This window comes from Manis pentadactyla, chromosome 9 (genome assembly GCF_030020395.1).
Source record: "Manis pentadactyla isolate mManPen7 chromosome 9, mManPen7.hap1, whole genome shotgun sequence".
NCBI lineage: Eukaryota > Metazoa > Chordata > Mammalia > Pholidota > Manidae > Manis > Manis pentadactyla.
Genome location: NC_080027.1, coordinates 16,541,126 through 16,564,194, shown reverse-complemented (window position 1 = coordinate 16,564,194; position 23,069 = coordinate 16,541,126). Strand labels below are relative to the sequence as shown.

At 41.5% G+C, this 23,069-nt stretch overlaps 2 protein-coding genes across 4 annotated transcripts in view; both read right to left on the bottom strand.

The window, feature by feature from the left end:
* Window positions 1-209: 209 nt before the first annotated feature.
* LOC118928203 (membrane-spanning 4-domains subfamily A member 6A-like) lies at window positions 210-10,328 on the bottom strand. 2 transcript variants are annotated; one of them, XM_036917234.2, is made up of 7 exons: window positions 10,110-10,289; window positions 8,670-8,832; window positions 7,729-7,863; window positions 5,790-5,846; window positions 3,217-3,417; window positions 1,260-1,361; window positions 210-442 (listed from the first exon to the last, which is right to left on the bottom strand). In XM_036917234.2, the coding sequence occupies exons 2-7, from the start codon at window positions 8,814-8,816 to the stop codon at window positions 347-349; spliced, it is 738 nt and encodes a 245-aa protein (XP_036773129.1). In that variant the 5' UTR covers window positions 8,817-8,832; window positions 10,110-10,289; the 3' UTR covers window positions 210-346. The 2 variants fall into 2 exon arrangements, with proteins under 2 accessions (XP_036773129.1, XP_036773130.1); XM_036917235.2 differs by lacking the exon at window positions 7,729-7,863 and having other exon boundaries at window positions 10,110-10,328.
* An 11,002-nt stretch (window positions 10,329-21,330) lies between these two features.
* Window positions 21,331-23,069, bottom strand: part of MS4A4A (membrane spanning 4-domains A4A) — a 28,137-nt gene continuing 26,398 nt past the window's right edge. For both annotated transcript variants that reach the window (XM_036917233.2, XM_036917232.2), the window contains one exon: window positions 21,331-22,176. In XM_036917233.2, coding sequence (XP_036773128.2) covers window positions 22,057-22,176 — 120 coding nt within the window. In that variant the 3' untranslated portion in view covers window positions 21,331-22,056. The remainder of the gene's footprint in view (window positions 22,177-23,069) is intronic.

Sequence of the window (23,069 nt, the reverse complement as noted above, 5' to 3'; positions counted from 1 at the left end):
AGTCAGTTAACTCCCACTGGCAATTGGGTCAAGAAGAAGTTATCGCCATTACTTCACCACCCACTGAATTACCATCCTGCCTAGTTTTCTTGTAAATGTCTATTTGGTAGTCTAGTCAATTGTATTTTATAGTTCTGTGCTTTTGCTGAAGCCAGTATGAGGCAAGTTGAGAGAATCCTGCTGGACACATATACTCAAGGACAAGAAAATGAAAAGTCAGTATTGTTTAATGTTCATTACACAAAAGCCTATATTCGAAGCAACTCAAACTTTGCTTTTGTGGGCTGGGTTTCTTTGGTTGGTTTTCAGATAGTGTCATAAAACCAAATTTCTGATAAATCCTTCCCTAAGAAGTCAATAGTTCTTCATATCCATGGTCAAAATCTGCCTTTGGGGGCATGCTGGACTTATATGTATAACTCTGAGGCAGGAAAATCACACTCTAGAGGAAAGAAAATACGTTAGTTCTTTGTATGTTCTTCAGAGTTCACTTAGCTTTAACTTAAGAGAGATATATATATACATATATCTTGCTGTCACTTCCTCCAAACTGTATCCGTAGAATTCTCAGTCATCCCATAAGCAGTATACATGTAATCAACTTCTTTAAATTGCTGCTCATCAGCCTGGTATTCATTCTGTTTTCTATACAGAATTTTGAATAAATCAAAGCTTTTTAGTTCAATGAAGCCATGAGTCCCTTGTGGTGGTAAGATGGTTCCCATGGAATGTGAATCGACAATTTAAAAACACAAAAAACAGAAAGCCTTTTACGGCAAAAAAGAATTTTAAGATGCCAGGGAGGGAAAATCAGCCTAAACTGAATCCAGTCACATGAACAAATGCCCTTTACCAAGTCAAGGCTATTAAAAAGACTAGTGGCTGTAGCAGAAAGTGTTCTTCTCTGAAAAAGACACAGAGCATGTTCTGAGCACAGGTACAAGCTCGTAGCATAATGCCAGGCTCGTGATTTAACTTCCCAGGTTTCTGCATTTACCCAGTGGGAAGACTGAACCCAACCAGCTGATTTCTCAGATTCAACTTTCTTCCCATCCAGCAAATCCCCAGAGGGTCAGCTTCTCGCTTGCCACCTGCTTTCCTCATTTAAACGTCTTCCGTTACTATCAAACCACCTCCCGTGTGTATCTCATTACCAGTGACTAACTGGTCCTCCTGCCCCTCTTGCTGATATAGCTCAACACAGCCCAGAAACTGTGAGGCACCTGGCAAGACCCAGGGGAACCAGCCCGCACACTCACCCCCAGGAAGCCGGAGTGAGCCTGTTTCCACCAGAGCACAGCCGCCAGCACACCTATGCAGAACTCCAGCATTGTGCAAACCAGCATCACAGACAAAGCGCCCTGGAAGGCAGCAAACAAAGATTGGGGGTCCTGAGTCAACCCAAGCCTTCATGCCCCGTGGGGAGGTCACTATAGAGGTGCAGACCTCCTCCACCAGCAGAGAGTGAAGTAGGGTCACCAATCAGGAAGACAAGGAGCCTGGCGACCAGCTTAATTTAACCCTTTTGCTCATTTATTGGAGGAGGGATGAGCAGTAACTAAATCAACTAACCCACTTCAAACAGTTGCATCTCACCTAAATCTGATTACACTGTGCATTCAGCGAGGGAGCAGAGTGGTGTAATGACACAGGACCTAGAAGCAACAGAGCCCTTTCTAGCTCCCCATTACCCTTGGTAGCTGTGTGAGCCTGATCAAGTCTCTACTTCTCTAGCATCTGTTTCTTCTTATGTCAAATGTGCATAGTGACATTTCCTTCAGAGATCTGTGAGAATCGGAGTGAGGTTTTGACCATGCAAGCCCTTTGTAAAGTTCAACAAGAACACCCTCTTCTATGTATCTGAACCCCTTTGGATGGGCTTCCTTAGCCTTTCTTGGTGGCAGTAAGAGAACAATCAAGGTGGTAAAAATAGCATAAGCATAGCTGTCATAGTTGTTGACAACACAGACCAACTAAAAAAAATCTACAGCAAGAGGATAGGTTCTGCTATTTCCGTCCCAGGGCATCCTTTGTGCAGAATGAGCCACGTGATAGAACAGGAGACGGACTGTGATCGCACAAACCTCTAGTCTATTTACACACAGTTAAGGAGGAGATTCAATTTGTCTACATTACCTAGAAATTGTCCCAACAAGCAAGCTCAATATAATCCCTTTTTTTATAATGGAAAATGATCCCATCATGAATTCATACTTTATCAACTATGCATATCCCTCCAGAATTGTTCCCAGGGGGAGCTGGCTCTGCCTTGTGTTGGTTTATTCCAGTTATTATTGACCTCACTGGATGTACCTTTTCTCACTTTCATATCATTGCCGGAGAGAAGCACCTGGGGCCAGGTCCCTACAGACTGGTACACAAGCATGTGTTTGATTAGCCCTGTTTTTATCTGGCTTTCCTCCAATTGTGTCCTTGACTTAAGTAACTTTTATGATTGCAAGATAACATTCTGCAGCCTCTTTATTCTTATGTTGACCATTTTTCCCCCAGTGCTTTTCTGACCATACACATGCCCCTTCATGCACCAACTTAAGACATATTATTAGCCAAACTTCATTGCCATATTTCTTCCAACAATGACAATCATTTAATAGTTATCCTCCATCTTCCTGTATTTCTTACCTCCTAATTTAACAAATCCCATTCTGTAAGTTATAATAAAAACAACAGTGATGCCACCTTCTCACCTGACCAGCGCTGCTCTTCACTGCGGTCACTGGGAAGAGGAGAGGTCCTCACCTCAACCCAATATTTCTTACTCTCCATTTCTGCTCAGAGCAAGTGACCTCCCCCTGACACATACATACCATGTTTCCTCGTTGGCATTTCCTGATCACTTGGGTTTTCCTGCTATCTCTGCTCTTCTTGACTCACCACTCCATGTACCAAAGTTTTCAGTTTGACAAACTTCAATTTTATGCTTCTAACAATAGCATCACTTGGATTATTAAGAAAATCTACCAACAGTAAGTTTTAGTTTTTCATCATCAAACTCCTCTGACATTTCCTCTTCTGTTCCACCCTGTTGGTAAGTGATCCCAGAGCCTTGCATGTCATCCCCTCCTTTATAAAGCTCTGGCCTTCCTCCAGCTGCCCAAGCCAGAAAGAATTCAGGTTTTCAAAAGAAGGGATAACAAGGAGTGCAGGCTTTCAGAAACCTCCTAAGATTGGAACATCCCATCTAAAAATACTTACAGCCAGAATAGCATTGGCTATGGAGCAGTCCACACTATCAATTGAGTTAAAATGGTAAGTACGCTCTTCAGGTATATCCTCTTTGGTCAAGTCACACTCCCTGAAGGCAGGACCCAAGGCAGCCAGGTTGACAGAGAGGAGAATGAAACCCACTAGAGCAGACAGAGAGCTCAGGAGGTTTGCAGCCAGGCTGCTCTGAACCTGAAAGAGAAATGCTGCATTAAGGATCATGCCTAACAAGCAACCAAAGTCTCTTATCCCTCTTTGCTAGTGCTTTGCAAACATTTGTTTTCTTATCTGTGTCCCTCAGGAAGATGATAGACCTGAACCATCTCCCCAGTGCCTAGCATCATCTCTGAATCTGGAAGGAAAATCTTGGTTAACAAATGAATAAAGGAAATGTGTTCCCCTGGACAGGACTTCAGCAGGATGGCAGAGAATATCGCTGTCCTAAAGTCTTCACCCTGGACTGAGCGCAGGGCTCCAGTATAGCATCCCCAAGAGAGTGTGACCAAACCCAGTGGGCTTTCCTCTCTCCCAACTCACTCAGAAACCCCATGTGGAAGCATCGGCCACACAGAGGAGGCAGATGAAGCAAGTTACTCCTCCTTGCACATGACCTCTTCTAAATGCGCACATACCCAGAGACAAGTGAGGACATCGTTCTCAGTATTGACGACCCTGGAGCCTGCACAGGCAAGGGTTGGCCACATCCAGGGCTATGTATGGATGACAGTAGGCAGAGTTCTAGACTCTGGCCCAAGGATGGTGAAAATGTGTGAGCTGTAGTGTGAGGCACAAGAGACCTCGACTGGGTGTCAGAAAACAGAGGTAGCCGATGGGGGTAGCTGGGCCTGTGGCAATCTGCTTTCTTAAGCACCCAGTTCCTCAGTTTCATTTCCCACTCTGGGTCTCATTTCTACATTTTAGGGAGGGGATAAATAAACTGATCTTAGAAATGTTTTCCTTTCTACCCCAACTCACAGGATGAGGAATTGAGCTAGGACTGTTCTGAAAGCTGCATTTATAGATGCATGTGGTCCCGGGCACACCCAGTAGCCATGTTAGAATATTACTGAATCCCGTCTGAGCTTTTCTTCTTTTAGGGACTCAACAGTTGAAGCTTTGGGGCACAGGAGAGGATAAGCAGGGTATTTTTCTCCTCCAAACCCCAATTCTCCCAAATAATGACTTAAGTGGATGCTCCTGTGTTCCTGATGGCCAGCAACGGTCATGATGCCTGGAATATTATATTTTTTTAAGAATAGTTCAGGTTTGTTCTGGAGCAGTACTCTTCTTCAATGTTAACAAAAGGCTGGTGCAATGCAAGGCCACCGAATTCACTACAGGATAGATGAGTCTGGTGAGCCTAAACCTACACCGAGACTTCATCCTACGCCCTTGAGCTTGCTGCCCTATTCGCTGTTCTTCTCTAGGGTAAGACTCCCCTCCATGCTTTCTCCTGAAAACCGAGAAACATTATTCTTATTTTGCACTATTCAGTATGGTTGTCACTAACCCACATGGGCTACTCATATTTAATGTAAACTTAAATAAAATTTAAAATTCAGTTCCTCAAGTGCACTATCTACATTGCCAGTTATCCACAGCCACATGTGAGTACCATATTGGACAGCATAGCTATTGCATTTCCACCATGGCAGAAAGTTCTGCAGAACAGCAGTGATCTAGTAGCTTTGGGTCTTGGTGAGGGTTCCAAATAATCATCTTTAAGTTCTGATGAAAGAAAGAGAGATTTTGAGTCCTGAGCACTCTGACTTCCTGCTGCGTTCTGGAGATTTCTGTAGACAGAACTTCCAAATTGAGTCTCCGTACTACTGAATTAACATGGCATTCTTGCACATAACCCCTGACATTTAACTACTCGAGGTATCTAGGATTAGAAGAAGATTGTGTGAATTTTTACAGATTAGAAATCTTTTCCTTATAATCCAGCTTTCCCCTCCTAGCCACTGCCAATTCTGGAATTCTGGTTTTCCTTGGAAAGAGTTAAAGTCAGGCAACATTTTTTCTTCACCAATACAAATGACTAATGACAGCTTTTAGGACTCAGGAGTTCATCCTCAAATACAACAAAGGTATTAGCTGTCAGATCAGACAGATGAAAGAGTGAGAGGTGATTCTGCACATGAATGACATTTCGACTTGGTTTTCTCACAGGTTTGGACAGATGAGTTTAAACAATGAATTCACAACAAACAGACCTCTCTACAAGACTGTCAGCGTCTATGTCATGGAAGACCTAAATTTGAAGGCCAGTTACCACCCAAAGGGCATTATAGGGAGTCAGACTTTTTCTACAGCAGATTCCTGGGCACTTCTCTGGGGTGTCATTCAATACCCTGAAGGCAAGCTCTGATTTAGGTTGCAGAGTTTGGAGGGATGTGTCCTGGGTGGGAATATGGGTGACCCAGCCTCAACTCCTAACTGGACCAAAATCGTGCTCTGAAACTTTATTTCCAACTCCGCAAAGTGGAGAGATTGACCTTGAAGAATCCTCCCTAAATTTCATTTCTGTCCTTCAAGCTGTGGGTTATGAGTCTCATACTCACCAAAGGCTTAGTTGTCTTTTTCCCTGTGATGATTGATAGAGATCCAGAGATAACAAACTACTCAAAAAATAGAGAAAATGGTCAGGTCAGTTTCTAGGTACAGATGTAGCTACAATATTATTAGCACGGTGTTTATGGAAATGTCTCATGGGAAAAGCCCTGGGGAACCAATGACCAACAATGTGAGAGCCAATTGAACACATAGAGATGACCTTTTCACCCGTAGTGGATCCATCAAAGCACGAGAAAAGACAGCTCTGAGAAGGAATCTAACCCAGTAAACAAGACGAGGAGGGCTCAAAAGCCAGGAAAGAAGGGGTTTTTTAAATGAGAGAAGGTTTTGGACTCACACATTATCTAGAGAAGAACATGAGAGTAATGATATGGAAAAAGAAAAGAATGGGGAACACTCACAGATGTGGAAGGACAGAGGGGTGCATTTTGTGTCGGTGGCTCCCAAGCTGGGGTAGAAAGGTGATGGAGAATGGAGGAAAAATGAAGCTGTGTGGTGGGAAGCCTCTGAGGCTGTGCTCAGAAAATCAGAGATGTTGTTTTCACTCTCTGGACTATTCATGATCTAACGGATCTGGGACAGCTAAGTAACAGGAAGTCTTTTGACAATGGGAACATGGGACAAAACAGGAAGACGAGAAAGGTTGCTGTTTTGGTGGTCCCAGCATTAAATAAATTTGGTCTGCCTAAAAAAATCATAGGTCTTAAAAATTGGACAACTTGCCTGTCCGCATGTGGGCTGTGCTCAGGGACCTGCTTCCAGAGAGTGGAGCGTGGAAAGAGGGGGGAGGGAAGTGACCAAACAGCCGAGGAACCTGGCCAGCACTACCTCGGCCCATTACCAGCGTTAACTTTATCAGTGACGTGTCATGATGACACCATATTCCCTTGATATGACACTTTCTTCTGTCACCTTCCATCTAAAAATCCATCACTCTAGTCTACACATGAGAAAAATGTCATGTAGACCAAAATTTAGGAACAATCTACAAAAAATTCTGTTCAGTGCTACTCAAAACTATCAACATTATCAAGGACGGGAAAACCCAGAAAGTCTAGAAGTGCCTAAGAAGACACAAAGATGAAATGTAATGTAGTATCCTTGATGGGATCTTGGTAGAGAATAAAGACCTTTGGGAAAAACTTGTAAAATTCAACTAGCATTGACTTTAGTTCATACAAGAATAAAAATAGACCAGAAAGAGAAAAAGGTGGACTTTTAGATTGATCAGACAAGAAACATGTGTAGGAAAGACAAACAATCGCTACTGAGGTGTGGGACTCTGATAGAAAAACTACCAAAAACTACCAAGGAGAAGCTGAATTGTGGGCAAGGTTCACGCACATCAATCTAGTAGACATTGTTCTCTAAGAAAAGAACTGCTAAAGCTGCTTTGACACAGCAGACTTGAGGCTGTTTCAGAGGAATTTCCAGACCTCCACCAGAGCACAGACATTATCAGCTGAGCAGCCTTGGAAGCCACTAAATGCAGCAAAAAGCATTTTCAAGGGTTCAGAGATGGAGCGCCCCTTCCTCCGTGACTCCCACAAGCGTGTGGTTTTCCCTGGAGGTGGCTGGTGTCTGTCATGTTACTATACTGACAACTCCTTCCCAACTTTACCCTACTTCAAGGATTTTTGCCTAAACCTAGGGAGAAGCCACCAGCCTCATATCATAACCTAAGGTGATAAAAAAGTGAAAAGTAGTGTGATCTTCAAAAGAAAGGATTATTTGGGCTAGCTAAGATGTAAATCTATTTCTGCCCTTCATGCCACTCAGTTCTTCCCTGGGCTACACACACAGAACAAGTTCTAGCCCTTGCTCCTGGTGGACAGAACCTAGTAGGGTGACGGGTGTACAGCCTACACTACTGGCATCTTCCTCCCACTCGCGCCCCGTCTTGCTCTCCTAAGGACCTCTACTCACACACAAGGCTCCTACGAATGGGTAAGCAGCCTTCAGCAGGGAGGAAAACACTTTGGTAAAATGTGGAGAAAAGGAAGCCAATACCAGGATGATTCCCAGACTCAACACCATCACCCCACAGAAGATCTGGATGGTCTGTAGGAAGAAGGGAGACCAAGGATTAAAGTCAGTATTTGTAAAGACAGGGCCTCCTCATCTCTCTCTTAGCGCTCATGCACCGTCACTTTATTCAGGATCCCAGTGAGGAAGCAGACACTGCAGAAACTCTGGGGTGAGAATTGCAAAAAGATATTTTGGAAGAGATACTGCTGCGCCACAGAAAACAATGCCGGGGGCCCTCTGGCAAGTGCTCAGCAAGCCCGCAGGCATCTCTGCTTTTCTGGCCCTGCCTCCCAACCAGTGCCAGACTCTTGTTTTGCCTGTCTGTCTGGTTCCACCTCTTAGGGAGCAGGGGACATCTGAAAGCTCTCAACCCTTCTGAGCACCGGCAGTGCGGAAGCCCCTCCTCACCTCTCCCAGACCCTCTGGATGCTACAACATAGAGCCTGGCCCTTGGCCAGCTCCTTGACCCCTTCCGTCCATGTTCCTATAGCTGAGGATCCTGAAGCTCTGTCTTAAGGGGTGAAATTTTCCTCCTTTACGGCTTTATTACTGTTAAACTTGGCACATGAGCCTCACAGTGAGTCACATGGTATCAAGTGGGGGCAGGGCGATCAGTCCTACCAGGTTCTGAAACCTGGTCAAACGGAGTGCCTCCCCTCGGGTCATATAAGTGCAGAGACAATTCCAAGAAGCAGAGTTCTATATTTTCCTCCTGGTCTTAGATATACCCTTCTGTCCCCTCCTCCCTTCAATCACAGCTTCTCAAGATACACATGGCTTCTTTCCTTTGCCCCCTGCCCACTGCCATTCCACTCCAACATATTCTGAAGTGGGCTCACCCCAAGAACTTTGATCTCTGCCTTTAGATGTTTCTTCAGGCTGTCCTGCCTCTGGCTGGCAGGTTTGGGTTTCTCTGTTTGGGGGAAGTTGATGCCACTCGGTGTGAGAACTGCAAAGGTCTCATTGATCATGGGCTGTGATATCATGATGGTGTTGCCAACACTGGAAGAGAAAAATAAATCCAGCTCTTAAAAAGTACAGAGCTCCCAGGTCTGGCCCCCAAACTGTATATCAGTCTTTGACCACTAGCCCATTCTTGGCCTGTTCTTCGGGGAAGGAAACTCCATAGTAGGGAGCTGTGAAAACCAAGAACCCTTGGTTTCATGCACATTTTTCCATAATGTTTGGCACAGTCCATTCATTATAGATGATGAACACATCACAGGGAGGCAGCAGTGCCAATCTTGTGGGTACTCAAAGTTCAGAGGCAAATGCTCACACAAAACTTGTGATACATAGAAATCTCTCTGTTCCCTAGTCCTTCCTATAGTCACAGGATTGCTACACATTCAGTGAATTTCACCCTCAAACTTCCCTACCAGTCAATGAGATGTGATAGGGTTCTATTTGCCAACCTTTCCTATTCAGAGTCTGTACTGCTTGGACTATCTAACTCTGCTCATTTTTATTGTCTAATAATTATACCCATTAGTATTAGTCCTAGATAGTCTTATATTTTACTAGGCATTATCCTGTCGTATCTTTAATCTGTATAACAACCCTGCATGTTAGTGAGTTAGTAAAACCAGGTAATAGGGAAATTCAAAATCAAAAAATTTAATAAGAATGGAAATAATGTCCAATTTGCACGTGTGTGTGTGATATAGAGTGAACACTGAAGAAGTATTCAGTTATAATTCTGACTCAGCCATGTTCACACAGCCGGGAAGCCGTAGGGCCAAGGCGGGAGCCTGGCTATCCCTGAGTCCGGAGTCTGCACAATTCCCTAGGTCATGCTACCTCTTTCTCCTTCCCACTGGCAACAGCAGCCGGGGCCAGAGTTTATTCTGTCTGGAGAAGCATCAGCATGCATGAGAACAGGACTTGCAGTCACAAAACCTAGGTTCAAGGCCTGCACCCTCCACTTGTCAGCCTGAAGGTTCAAGCTGCCGGCGGTATCAGTGGCTGGGCTCAGCGTGGATGCCTCTTTGCCGCACCCTTCCCGGCCCGTGGACTGCCCAGTCTGCACACAGCCCAAGAGCAGCTGAAGGGCCAAGAGCTGTGTGCCCATTAATCACATGACCTTAGGTATGGGACTCCCCAGGATCAGGCAGTTAGAAGGCAGCAGAGACCTTTAAAACCAGATACTCCTTCCCTGTGCTCATTCTATTTCCAAAATTCTCTGGCGTCTCTTAACCTCTCCCAAGGAGCTTCAGATGGCACGTCCCCTCACGGAAGCACAGCAGGTTAAGCAAGAAGGGCCTCTCAGCCCCGCCTACCTGTGCCACGGACGAGACTGTGGGTTCACGCCGAGCTCAGAAAGTCCCGGGAGATGTTAGCTCTGGGTCCTCAGCCGACTGCCAGAATTTCCTATTCGCCTTCATCTTCTGGAAGTTGGAGCCCTTCCGTAGTCCAGAGCTTATGGCTACACAGGATGTGATACTAACAGATTATAGATTTGTGAAATGGGCCTGCACTTCCTTTTTCTCTAAACTCCTAGTGTCTTCAGAAAAATCACAAATAGAACCTACTCATGACTTGGGGGACACGGGAATAACGGAGCTCCCGGAGAGAACTGCCCCCACGACACTCCACGCTTGTTCTTAGATGGGCCTCTGGGCTTCTCGGCACCTTGTTTTCTACTCTGCAAATCAGGGAACAACATCTACACAGATTTGTCATAAAGATTAGAGAACCTGTTTAGAAAAGGCCTATCCTGCCTCCAAGGAGCATTCATCAATATGTTACTAATAATGGTAATATTGATAGTAATAGTAATATTGATAAATAATGATATTCAATAACATATAGATAACCATAGTAATAACAATGATGATGATGACTATTCTGTTTTCATGGAGCATTTAGTATTGTATGGCTAATAATAGTAATAACAGAACGTAGAAAAAATATCTTTTGGTTAAGTCTCTGTATGTTTCTTTTTCTAGTTCCTCAGGTCTGCACAGGCTGAAACAGCCCCTCCGCACTCATTGCCGAACCGCTGCCTTCTACAGAGTCCTCTTTCTTCTCTGGCCTCTCCCTTTCTCTAACAGATCTCCATCCTCCAGAAGGGATGGGCACCCCAAGGGAAGCGGGGAAACTGGACAGGGGCACAGATGGGGAAGATTCAGTAGGCCCTGCACAAACTCAAACTCACACGTGGGATGGTTTGTGAAACAAGGTTCCTGTGCCCCGCCAAGGCCATAGGTGGGCATTCTTCGGAGGCTGATTTTAATGCGCTAGCAAGGGAACCAGCCCAAAACATGACTGTCAGCTCCAAGGGCCGTGGGGTCTGCCCTTAACTCCACACATTTACCTCTTCTGGTAAAGAAAGGAGCTAAGGAACACTATTAAGGTTGGCTTAGTTCTCAGGACCAGAATGACAGATAACTAAACGCAGTCCCCTTGTCTCAACTTACAGTGATGAGTCTGACGGAGGGCACGGATTTGCCCAGAAAGCTGTGCAAGAGCAACAAAGAACCTTCACCATCTCTCTCTGGGGATCCTGGGGCCTCTCTTCCTTTCCTAAGGTGTCTGCTGGCACTTCCCCATTGTGCCCTGTGCCCTTGTCACCATCCCAGCATCCAGTGAAATAGTGGGTACCGTTCTCCTCCTGGGCTTTGACCAAGAAGGAGCCCAGCTCTTTAAGGGACAATGACAACTGCCTTCCCTTCAGTGGAATTTGCTAATAACTGATTAAATCTATCAGCTCAAGCAAAGATTCCTTCTACAGTCAGTTTTCCTCAGAGAAGTTACGAGGATTGCAGGAGCCAACACGGGTAAGGTGGGTAGCACAGAACCCTACAGAGGGGTGGCCCCAGATGATCTAAGCACTGTCTTCCCTCTATAGCTGCCGCTTCTAAGCTCCCAACACCAATCCCCCTGCCCACCTTCTCTCCCTCCTTCTCCTTTCCTTTCCTTTTTTTTTTTTTGAGGCGGGGAGAAGCTTCACTAATGTCCAAACAAGAGATTCTTCCCTCTGTTGTCTCAGCTTGGACCTGTCCTACCTTGACCATTTGTGGCTTCCCGAGTCTGAGCTATGCTGACCCGACTTGGAGGGAAGAGCTGACATAAAAGTACCACATTAATCATTTAGGCCAGGGCTTCTCAAAAGAAGCACTCATGACATTTTTAGACTGGATAATTCTTTGTTGTAGGGCCAGGGGATGCTCTCCTGTGGCTAGAGTATGTTTAATAGGATCCCTGGAGTCTACTCACTAGATGCCAGTGACCAGCTCCCCACCCCCAGATATGACAATCGGGAATGTCACCAGATATTCCCAAACGTCCCCTGACTGAGGAGCTGTGGGTGGCAAAACCTCCTCACCCCCCACACTGAGAACCACAGATCTAGAAGTGAAAGGGTTTTCTGTGACTTCCGTGTAAAGGCAGATGTGCAAGAAAAAAAACATTATTTTTCTTGAACTCAAGCTAATTTCTTAATTTTGGATTGTGGTGAAAAAAGAAAACATAAAATAAAATTCACCACCTTAACAATTTTTAAGTGGACAGTTCAGTAGCGTTAAGTATACTCACACTGTTGTGCAACAGATCTCTAGAACTTTTTCAGTTTTTTGCAAAACTGAACCCATTAACAGCAACTCCCTATTTCCTCCACTCTCAGTCCCTGGCAACCACCATTTTATATTCTGTTTTTGTGAATTTGACTTCAGATAACCTCATATCAGGGGAATCAGACAGCATTTGTCTTTTTGCGACTGGCCTATTCCACTCAGCATAATGTCCTCAAGGTTCATCCATGTTGCACGTATGTCAGGATTCCCTTCCTTTTTAAGACTGAATAATATTCCATTGCCTGCATAAGCCACATTTTGTCTATCCATTCATCCATCAATGGGCATTTGGGTTGTTTCCACCTCTTGGCTATTGTGAGTAACACTGCCATGAATATAAGTGTGGGAATCTTCTCAAGATGAGATAATTCATAGATCTCTTTCTTTAGGCTCAGTTTCTAGAGCTGTATATTCATTTCACCAGGCCACATTTTCCTGTTTCTCTGTAGGTCTTGCAGTCTTTTGTTGAGATTTAGACATTTGAAGAAAAGAAAGGCCACCTCCTCCAGTCTTTAAAGACTAGCTTCACAAAGGGGAGACCTTCACCCATCAGCATGGCTAGAGATTTTTAGTGACCTCTCAAACTTTCGTGGGGGTCCATCTCTGGGCTGGTGCACGTAAACTTCCCAGTTAAAGAGGTTTGCCTGCTGCTCTGGAGCCCGTCCTCTCTGTCTCCCCCTGGCGTATGTCTGAGGTACTAGGGTCACCCTGTGGCTATGACAACCCTGCCGTGCTGGTTCCCATAAGCCTCCACATAAGGCAGGACAGAAAACAATCCCTCCAGCAGCCCCTTGAAAAGCCAGGCCGCTGGGCAATGGTCCGCTTTTCTTTCCCTTCCAAGGAAGAAGCCAAGAATTGGGAGTTTTCTCCTGAAGGCAGCGTGCCCTCCCTGGGTGGGTACAAGGCCACACATTTTCCTACCCATTTTGACGCATCTCTTCTTGGCTTTATGTTTGTCTGGATGCTGCCAACTCTTAACTGGCTTCTGGAGGTCTCACAAAGGCAATTTTGTCCTTATATTTTATATTTGGTGTCTCCAAGTAGGAGTGGGGGCCTGGGGCTTCCTATTCTGCCATCTTGCTGATGTCACTCAAGTTCATTTCTTGTTATAAAATATTCTGCTGAGAGGTGGAAAGTCAGTCCCCAAAGCGGATGTTTATATAGGGACAAATAGTTGGGACTGGAGAGTAACTTGGGTCCATCTAAAGTGTAGATCCTTATTCCAAGGATCTCTACCTGGAAAGTAAAAAACTCCAAACTCTTTGGACCCAAAACAACCATCTGGGCATTTGTTCCCTAAGCCAGCACTTCGGGGGCCCATGTGCATCCCAGCGTTCATCACCAACCCTCCATCTCTTCTCTCCTTCAAAACCAGGGCAATTTTCTTCAAGTGCCTACGGACATGTTGTTATCCTAATTTTCATGATTACTCCTTTCATTCCATGTCTCCTCTTGTGCCCTGTACACCAGGAACACTTCTATCTCGATACTTCTTTCTGAAACACACAGCATAACCTCTTGAGTGGTATCTTATTCTCTGGACTTTTGGAAACAAAAATTGTAAACTCTTGGCAACATCCCCTTTTCCTTCCTCCATTGATATATTCATCTACTACTCCCCACCCCAACCCATATCCCCAATTAATACATTATCTTAAGGAAAAAGTTAAGAAAGTCCTACATGCTTGGAATGGGAAAAAATATATATTATCTTGCAAGAATTCTAACCTAGTTCATAATCTGCGGGTAAGTTATCGTTGAGCAACAGAAAGCCCGCCGTTGAAAATGCAGCCTGGCAATTCTGTGTCAGCCTTCCAAGGGGTTTGAGAAGGAAGGACAGGAGTTCAGTACACAACTTGTTCATGACCATGACTAAAACTCTAATAAATGAGAAGTTTCTTCCCGTAATGGAGAAGCAGCAGGAAGTGTGACGGGAAGCAAGGGGAAAACACTGTCCTCAAACTGAGAATTAAGCAAACTGAAGTGTGCAGGATCTGTGTGAACTGAAAGAGATTAACAACTATGAATAAGCCTATGACCCTGATCTCTGCGGGCATTTGGGTGTTTGTAATAGGATAAAACCTTGATTGTTATTTCTAAGTAACAGAGCCTCAGATCAACTGCTTTCTATACATTACTTGGTGTTTTGTTTAATGGCTTGTATCCCCAGCCCCAACCCCACTTCAGATGCCGGTGGAAATGTCAGGTTATTGTCAATGCTTCTGCCTCCACTGGCTGCAGACTGGAGGTTCCAATGACCCCTTCCTTGGGTTTGATTAATTTGCTAGCGTAGCTCACAGAACTCAGAGAAATGTTTTACTTACTAGATTGTTGGTTTATTATAAAAGGACGTAGCTCAGGACAGACAGATGGAAGAGATGAAAAGGGCAACATAAGGGGAAAGGGCAGAAATTCCATTGCCTCTTAGAGAGCGCCAGTCTCTCTCATCTCCAGGTGTTTACCAGCCAGGGAGCTCACTGAACCCCATCATTTAATTTTTAATTTTGAGGTACATACTTTTATAAGATGCATAAATCTTAGTGTCCAGCTTGATGCATTCTGACATGTATATACACTCATTTAACCATCTCCCAGATCAAGATATCAAACATTCTCATTATTTTTTTCTCTCATTCCCCACCCCTTCCCTTATGGCTACCACTAGTCTGTTCTACATGCTTATTGGTCTATCTTAGTCCTTTTCTTTATTCATTGGTTTTGCTTTTTAGATTCCACATGTAAGTGAAGTCATATGGTATTTTCTTTCTCTGTCTGACTTATTTCACTTAGCATAATACTCTCTAGGTCCATCCATGCTACAAATGGCAAGATTTTTTGTAATGGCTAATAGTCCATTATATATATGTACCACATCTTCTTTATCCATTAATCCATCTTCTTTATCCATTAGTCTATCTAATGGACATTTAGGTTGTTTCCATATTTTGGCTATTGTATATAATGCTTATTAAACATAGGAGGGCATATATCTTTTCAGATTAGTGATTTTGTTTTCTTTGGGTAAATTCCCAGAAGTGGAATTGCTGAATCATATCGTATTTCTATTTTTAGTTTTTTGAGAAACCTCCATACTGTTTTCCACAGTGACTATACCAGTTTACATTCACACCAACAGCGTACAAGGGTTCCCTTTTCTTCACATACTCACTAAAACTTGCCATTTCTTGTCTTGTTGATATCAGCTATTCTGAAGGTGTAACATCTTAGATATTATCTTATAAGACAAGCATACCTCTTTATGGTTTTGATTTGTATTTCCCTGATGATTTGTGATGTTGGGCATCTTTTCTTATGACTATTGGCCACCTGTATGTCTTTGAAAAATGTCTATTCGGATCCTTTGCCCATTTTTTAGTAAGTTTATTTGTTTTTTGGTGTTGAGTTCTATGAGTTCTTTATATATTTTGGATAGTAGCCCCTTATCAGATACATCATTTGCAAATATATTCTCTCATACATAGTTGCCTTTTCATTTTGTTGATTGCTTCTTTTGCTGTGAAAAAGTTTTTCAGTTTGATGAGTCTCATTTGTTTATTTTTACTTTTGTTTCCCTTTCCTGGGGAGACATATCCAGAAAAAAATTATTAATGCTGATGCTCAAGGGTTTACTGCTCATTGTTTCTTTTAGTTTTATGGTCTCAGATTCTATATTTAGATCTTTAATCCATTTTGAGCTTATTTTTGTGTATGGTGTAAAATAGTGATTCAGTTTCATTCTTTTGCATGTAGTTGTCCAGTTTTCCTGACACCATTTATTGAAGAGACTGTCTTCTCCACATTGTATATTCTTGCCTCCTTACCATATATTAATTGATCGTATAAGTATGGGCTCTGTATTCTGTTCCATTGCACTATGTCTGTTCTTGTGCCCGTCCCATACTGTTTTGATTACTGTCACTTTATAATATAGTTTGAAATCAGGGGGCATGATATCCCCAGCTTTTTTTTTTCAAGATTGTTTGGGCTATTTGGAGTTTCTTGTAGTTCCACACAAATTTTAGTATTGCTTTACTTCAGTAAAAAATGCCATTGGTGTATAGACAGGAATTGCATTGAATCTGTAGATTGCCTTGGGCAGTATGGCCATTTTAGCAATAATTAGCATAATTCTTCTGATCCACGAGCATGGAATAGCTTTCCACTTATTTGTGTCTTTTTCAATTTATTTTATCAATGTTTTATAGTTTTCAGAGCATTCTTTTGGGTTTTTATGAAAGCATGATTGAATAACTCATTGGCCATTAGTAACTGATTCAATTTCCAGAACTTCTCCCTTCCTTAGACTGAAAGTTCCAATCCTCTAATTACACGATTGGATCCTCTGGTGACCAGCTCCCATCTTTAGCTGTTTTCCAAAGTCAACCTCAGTAACATAAACTTGGTTGTAGTGAAAAAGAGCTTGTTATGCGTAATGTTATATGTTAGGTATACAAGACACCCATTTCACCTTTATCGCTCTTAAGTGATTTCAGGAACTGAGAACAAGAGACAAAATATTACAACAAAATATGTTCCCATTGCTCTTATTGTTCAGGAAATTCCAAGGGTTTTAGGAGCTGTGAGCCAGGAATGTAGATGAAGACCATATACATATGAGAAATATATATTTGATCATTTGAATGTGATTTATTTCTTATAAATCACAATGTGTTTGTATTCAGCAATATAAAACATTATCTATAGATATAGATATATAATGCCCATCTAATAAACACCACCAGGGACAAACATGCAGTCCAACAAAATACTTTCATTGACTTGCTGTCATAAGTGATAGTAGACAGGAGATACCTCATCAAGCACCAGGAGACACTTCATCAAAGAAAGAAAGAGCTGGTATTATTTTAGGATTTGGAGGAAGGATGGAGTTTGAATAAACTTTAATGTAATAGTGTTTTGATTGATTTAAAGCAAAGCAGAGCTGTTTATAAAGGGGTTGTCACCAAGCTTGGGCTAGAATAAGATTCAGAGTCCTGTTTCCTTGGAAACTATAAAGCAAAGAAAAAATATGTAGTGTTGAATCTTCCCCAACCATTTCACATGAAGCTCTGCATGGATGATAGTTCAATTTTTTTCCTTCCTTTTTAACTAGGAATGAAAATTCTATTTTTCATTTAAAATCATCTTATTTTTAAATATTTTTGATACTTTTTTATTGAAGTGTAGTTGAAATACAATATTATATTGGTTTCAATTATACAACATAGTGATTTGACAGTTACATACATTATTAAATGCTCACCCCAACCAGTATAGTTACTGTCAACATAGAAAGATGTTACAGAACTATTGACTATATTCTCTATGCTGTATTTTCATCCCCATGAATAATTTGTATTATGATTAATATTGGTATAACTTTTCTGCCTGCATTGATGGCCTGGAGGAAATGATTAGTACACAGACAAATTTATGTATATGTTACATATAGGTAAATCTCTTCACATGTATAATCTATTTGTGTAAGGATATGGAATACCTTTTTTAAAATTAACCTTTTATTGTCTTAGCCTGAATTCTCCATAAACAGCCTGAAATAGAACTTAGTGCTGATATTTGAGCTGAAGGAACATAAAAAGTGCATAAATCATAAGTATACAGTTCAATTAATTATCACAAAGTGAACACACCTGTGTTACTCACTCCTAGATCAAAAAGTAGGAAAGTGCTGGCACTTGGAAACACACAGCCGATGTGCTTCCTTCCAGCCACTATAGCCCCAACAGTAACCAGTATATTGACTTGTAATATGTGATTCGTTTTTCCTGGTTTTGGTGTTTCAATAAATAGAATCATTCAACAAGTATTCTTTTGTGTTTGCCGTGTTATAAAAGAAAAACACAGGCCCAAATGGAGTCACTTATACTTAGTCAGCAAACCAAGACTTACTTAACACCTAACCTAACTGCATTTTCAATCCTCCCCCACCCCCACCCCCTACCACGGAAGGAATGTAACCTTTAGCCAGCCATTGCTATAGGTTCCCCGCCTGGGGCAAGTTCTCTATGAATTCAGTGGGACCAAAAAAGGCAAGGGCAAGAAGCTGGGGGCTCAAAGGGGTTTTATTCTCATGGCAGTAGGTCTCAGTCTCTCATATGCTCTGGCCTCTGGTGAAGGGAGGCTAATTATAAGAGAAAAAATGAATTTTAGAGACTATGCCAGGTTTTTGCTGTCACTTATAACTGAGAATCGAGCACTGAATGTATTAAAACTACCTCCTGAAGAGTAACTCTACAATAAAACTAGAATGTCAGTGCCATGAGGTCCTAGACCTTGGTTAGTTCACTGCTACATGCTTGGCATGTAGTAGATGCTCAACAAATATTTGTTCAGTAAAGATATTGTGGAGGTGGAGTTAATTTACAGATGTAGTAGAAAAGCTCCATCTTTATCTCTGGGGATGCCTGAATGCCTGGATTTTGAGTCTTGGTTGAGATAAGAGCTTTGGGATTTATGATGTGTTTAGAACCCAAGACTGCCGTGGTGACCACCCCCTCCAGATTGGTTCCTTTAATACTGGTTTGTGATTCGTTTAATTGGTTTGGTAAATTTGGCTTGATTACTTAATGAAGTATTGAGAGCTTCTAGCTTCTTGCGCAGATCTGGGCAGTTCAAACCTGGTGGTCCATGTATCTGGTTCGGCCAATAGGGAGTGTGTGTCTACTGTGTAATGTCTCTGATAATTGCCTACATTCTCTTTCCCTTTAGATAAAAGCCTTAGGTGAGTATACTCTGTGGAATCTGGTAAGTCCTTTCAAATGTTCAAACTGGTGAGAACAAGACTGATTTGGCCAATCTAACTGGGAAGAGAGAAAAAAATATTTGCAAAGATATTGAGAAGATTTTCTTTTAGGACCAGATGTCTTCCAGATAGAAAAATAAAAAAATATTTGAAATATGAAACTTCCATTTATTATGTCAATATTTGGTGAATATTTAGATTGTATGCACATAATAAATTTATAAACAAATTTGTGTCATTCACAAGATCATCCCTATTTACAAAAACAATCTAATTAGAATGATATTAAGACAATTTAACCAAGTGCTAAATAACTAAATTTTGTAATCCGGATACAGTTTTATTTAGGTAGTCTTTACCACCAAAGAAAAGAAGACTCTGATCTTACACTCAGACCTTGCCAGGATTTCATAACCAAAGCAAAAAAATATATGTATGTACTGTATATGTGAAATTTATGTGTGTATGTATATATAAAAAAAGATACATATTACATATATATTATACAAACACATATATGTATGTATATATGTAATTTAGGTTTTGGGGGGACCTTGGTATGAACACAGCTTTTGTGGCTTCAGAGCTGGAGGTAAAATGGGAAAATTTTCATTTCTCTCCATCATCTTTAATCATATTTAGGAGGAAAGGAATACTAAGTAGAAAAAACAATTTAAGGAAAAAGTCAGTTTTCAAAGGCAGTCAATGTGGGTTGAGGCCCCCTGGTGCCATAGGTATAGCCAGTAGGTAGCTGGGGTACAAAGCACAGTGTGGCCCCTGATGCCCAGACAGATGTGACTCTCCTCCTCTTGATGGTCAGCCCCACCTGGCCAAGTGGGAGGAGCTCATAAAAGAGGTGGGAGCCAGTTAGAGATACAGACTGATTCTGGTGAAGCTGGGTTTGACATCAGAGAAAGAATACGAACAAACTGTCCTGACCCTTTCTCTTGGAGAAAATAACACAGGTTGCTAAAATTAACAACAAAAAGATCCAGCGAGACCTACAGGGACTTTTAGAACTTTCTTTGTCCAAATGTATTTACTCAATGGACATGAAAATTTTCAGTGTCTAATATTACCAGCCCTACACAGTTAATCAAAATCAGTTAAGTTCCTGGGAATAACATGGGCATAGGAAACCCAACAAATCTCAGTCAGTAAAAAAAAAAAATTGCTGACTATAAAGAGGTTTAAAAAGGAAGTCTAATGCATTGTCAGCTTCATTTAAACCACATCTCAAATTTAAAACTTCGCTATTTTTTTTCTTTTATTCACCAGGCAATCTAAATGAAGTGACTTTGTACATCTTTTCAATGTTTATCATACAGTAAATTCATAAATCAAACCAAGGGACATATTTTAATTAATTCAAACATTTAAATATTTGCCTTGGAATTTGTATAGTCCTGTTTCATTCTGTTACCAGATTTTGTGTGGTGTTGAGAACAAAAACTTGTGAGCATGGATCAAAACTGTCTGGGTATTACCATATAAAGGCATTGGAAACTAACAGAACTTAATTTAAATACAAAATAACAAATGTGCAAGTGTCTTTTATGAATTGGTTTTTATGGAATCTAAATAAGGTGGCTTAAGAAAATCAGCACTTAAAATTATTACATTTGAATTTCATCTCTCTTGCAGACCACTATATTCTCATATGCTTAAAACAGTAACTGCCCACCACAGGCATTTTATAAATATGTGTTGAATAAAGTGATAATGAATTGATATATAAACAAATACATATACATGTACATATATATTCATGTATGTGTGCAAATTAAAACTTTTAAGACAGTATGTGCCAGTCAGAGCATGTGGTTGCTCTACCTGTATTTATACCAAGTAATTATCACAGGTCTATGAGCTAAGTGATATTATTCCTGTTTTACTGGAGAGTAGTAGGAAGTGTAGAGAAACTTTGTGGTTTTTCCATGGATACACAGGTAGCAATTGGGAGTGGTGGAGTTTTGGAGATGAAAACCCAGGGCTGTTTGACTTAAAAGCCCATGTTCTTTATCACCATATACTATATCACCATATCACTAAATACTATATTTCCTGATATCTATACTTAGTCTCTTTCTACCATATCACATCTGAATGGGATGTAGACAGTACATGAACTTACTGATTCTAATTTAATTTATATTTTGGCTCTGTAATAAATCAGATGTATTTAATGAACATTTAGTAAACATTATATATTGCATAATCATATGTATGGGACTGAATACAGTTTGATTAAGATATAAGTCTGCCCTTTGGGGAAGGCAGAGAGAGAGAAAGGAGATAGGGAAGGAGGAAGATGAAGAGACACATATAGAAAACAGAGGTGAAATCTGATCTGATCCCGTCATGATTGTTATTCTGTGCATACTTACATTCAAATAGTGGTTTGTACACATACAAGGACCAACTGTGCTAATCAAAGGGTATTTTTTATGGGAGAAAAGAAGCAGGAAAAAGAAAGGGAAGAAAAAGCCATGCATCTCGACTTCCTCAAGGTAAAAACACCTTGCATTCCTAAAGGCAGGATAAAAAGCCAAAAATTGGGAGAAGGATTGGCCAGGCAAGCAGAAATATGTAGTCTTCATAGAGTCCTCATCTTTACAGTATCTTTTGACTTCTACCAAATCTTATTTCCTAACTTAATGTCCTTATATAAAATCCTGAAGTTGAATGAAAACCTTTTGAGTGCTATTGATTCATTAAATGCATGATTTATTCATTTAACTTCTGCTATTGTTGATAAAGAACCAGGGAAACAAGTTGTTGACTTCTTGGGGGAAAATGAAAACATTCTTGTGAGTTTTATATATATAGATTGATAGATAGATCAGAGATGGATTCTGACGCTTTCCCAGTGGGGTTGTTGAGTGACTGTTAGGCTAAATTTTCTGGAACTTTTTCTCCTTCATCTGTTAGTGGCATCAAACCTCCTGTAAATGATGCAGGAGATGCTGTTTCTGCCACGTGAGGATGTGAGGGCAGAATCAACACAACCTGTGAAATCAATCAGAATGCCATGGGTGAGTCAACCAAACAACCTCAGGGTCTCCCTTCCCTGTCCCCACTATGTCATTATCAGAGTCTATCCTTTATTCTCTGAATTCAGTCTCAAGATCAGTTTGGTGGGGTTTCTCTAGCACTCTTTAGACCAGACTGGATCTAGGAAAACCATTCAGTGATAGCACTTGGCATGAGAAGCTAAGAGTGATAGCTGTTGCTGGGTCTTGCAAGCGAGATGGGTAAACCAAAGTGTTATAGAAAATAAAGAGTTCTTCTTCCAAATCAGGCTGTTTCTGCCAATGGCAACAATATACCCAAACCATAATTTTCTGGCTGTGACTAAAATACTTAAAAAACATGCTGACCCAGAATGGCAGGAACCATCAGGAAATTAAGGAAAATACTGGCCCTTCTTCCAACATCTCAGTGTGAAATGCAATTGGGGAGGAGGGAAAGAAAAGGAAGACCCTAGGTATTATATGCCTCAAAGAACCAGAAAACTCTAAGAACTTAGTTCTCAAAGTACTAAGGAAATTATATATATATGCGTTTGAACCAGGAAAGATAAAGACTTAGGCATTATATGCCTCAAAGCCATTCCTTTTCTGGATTCACAAGGTGAGAAAAATGGGAGCAACATTTCCCAACTAAGTAACTCTTCTAGGAGCAGATGGGAGTATAGGCCTCGATATTATGATATGAAGGTTACTAAGGGGGTTGCCATCTTGCTCACATGCTCAGTGAAAATAAAATGCTTCATTTAATGAAGTTACAAAATCACTGAGAATTGCCGAGAAACCCTAACTTCTAGGGTCTTATTGCAAAAGTCCACTAAGAGAGTTAGTCTCTTTTCTGTGGGGAAGGATGTGGGGGCACAGGATGTGGGA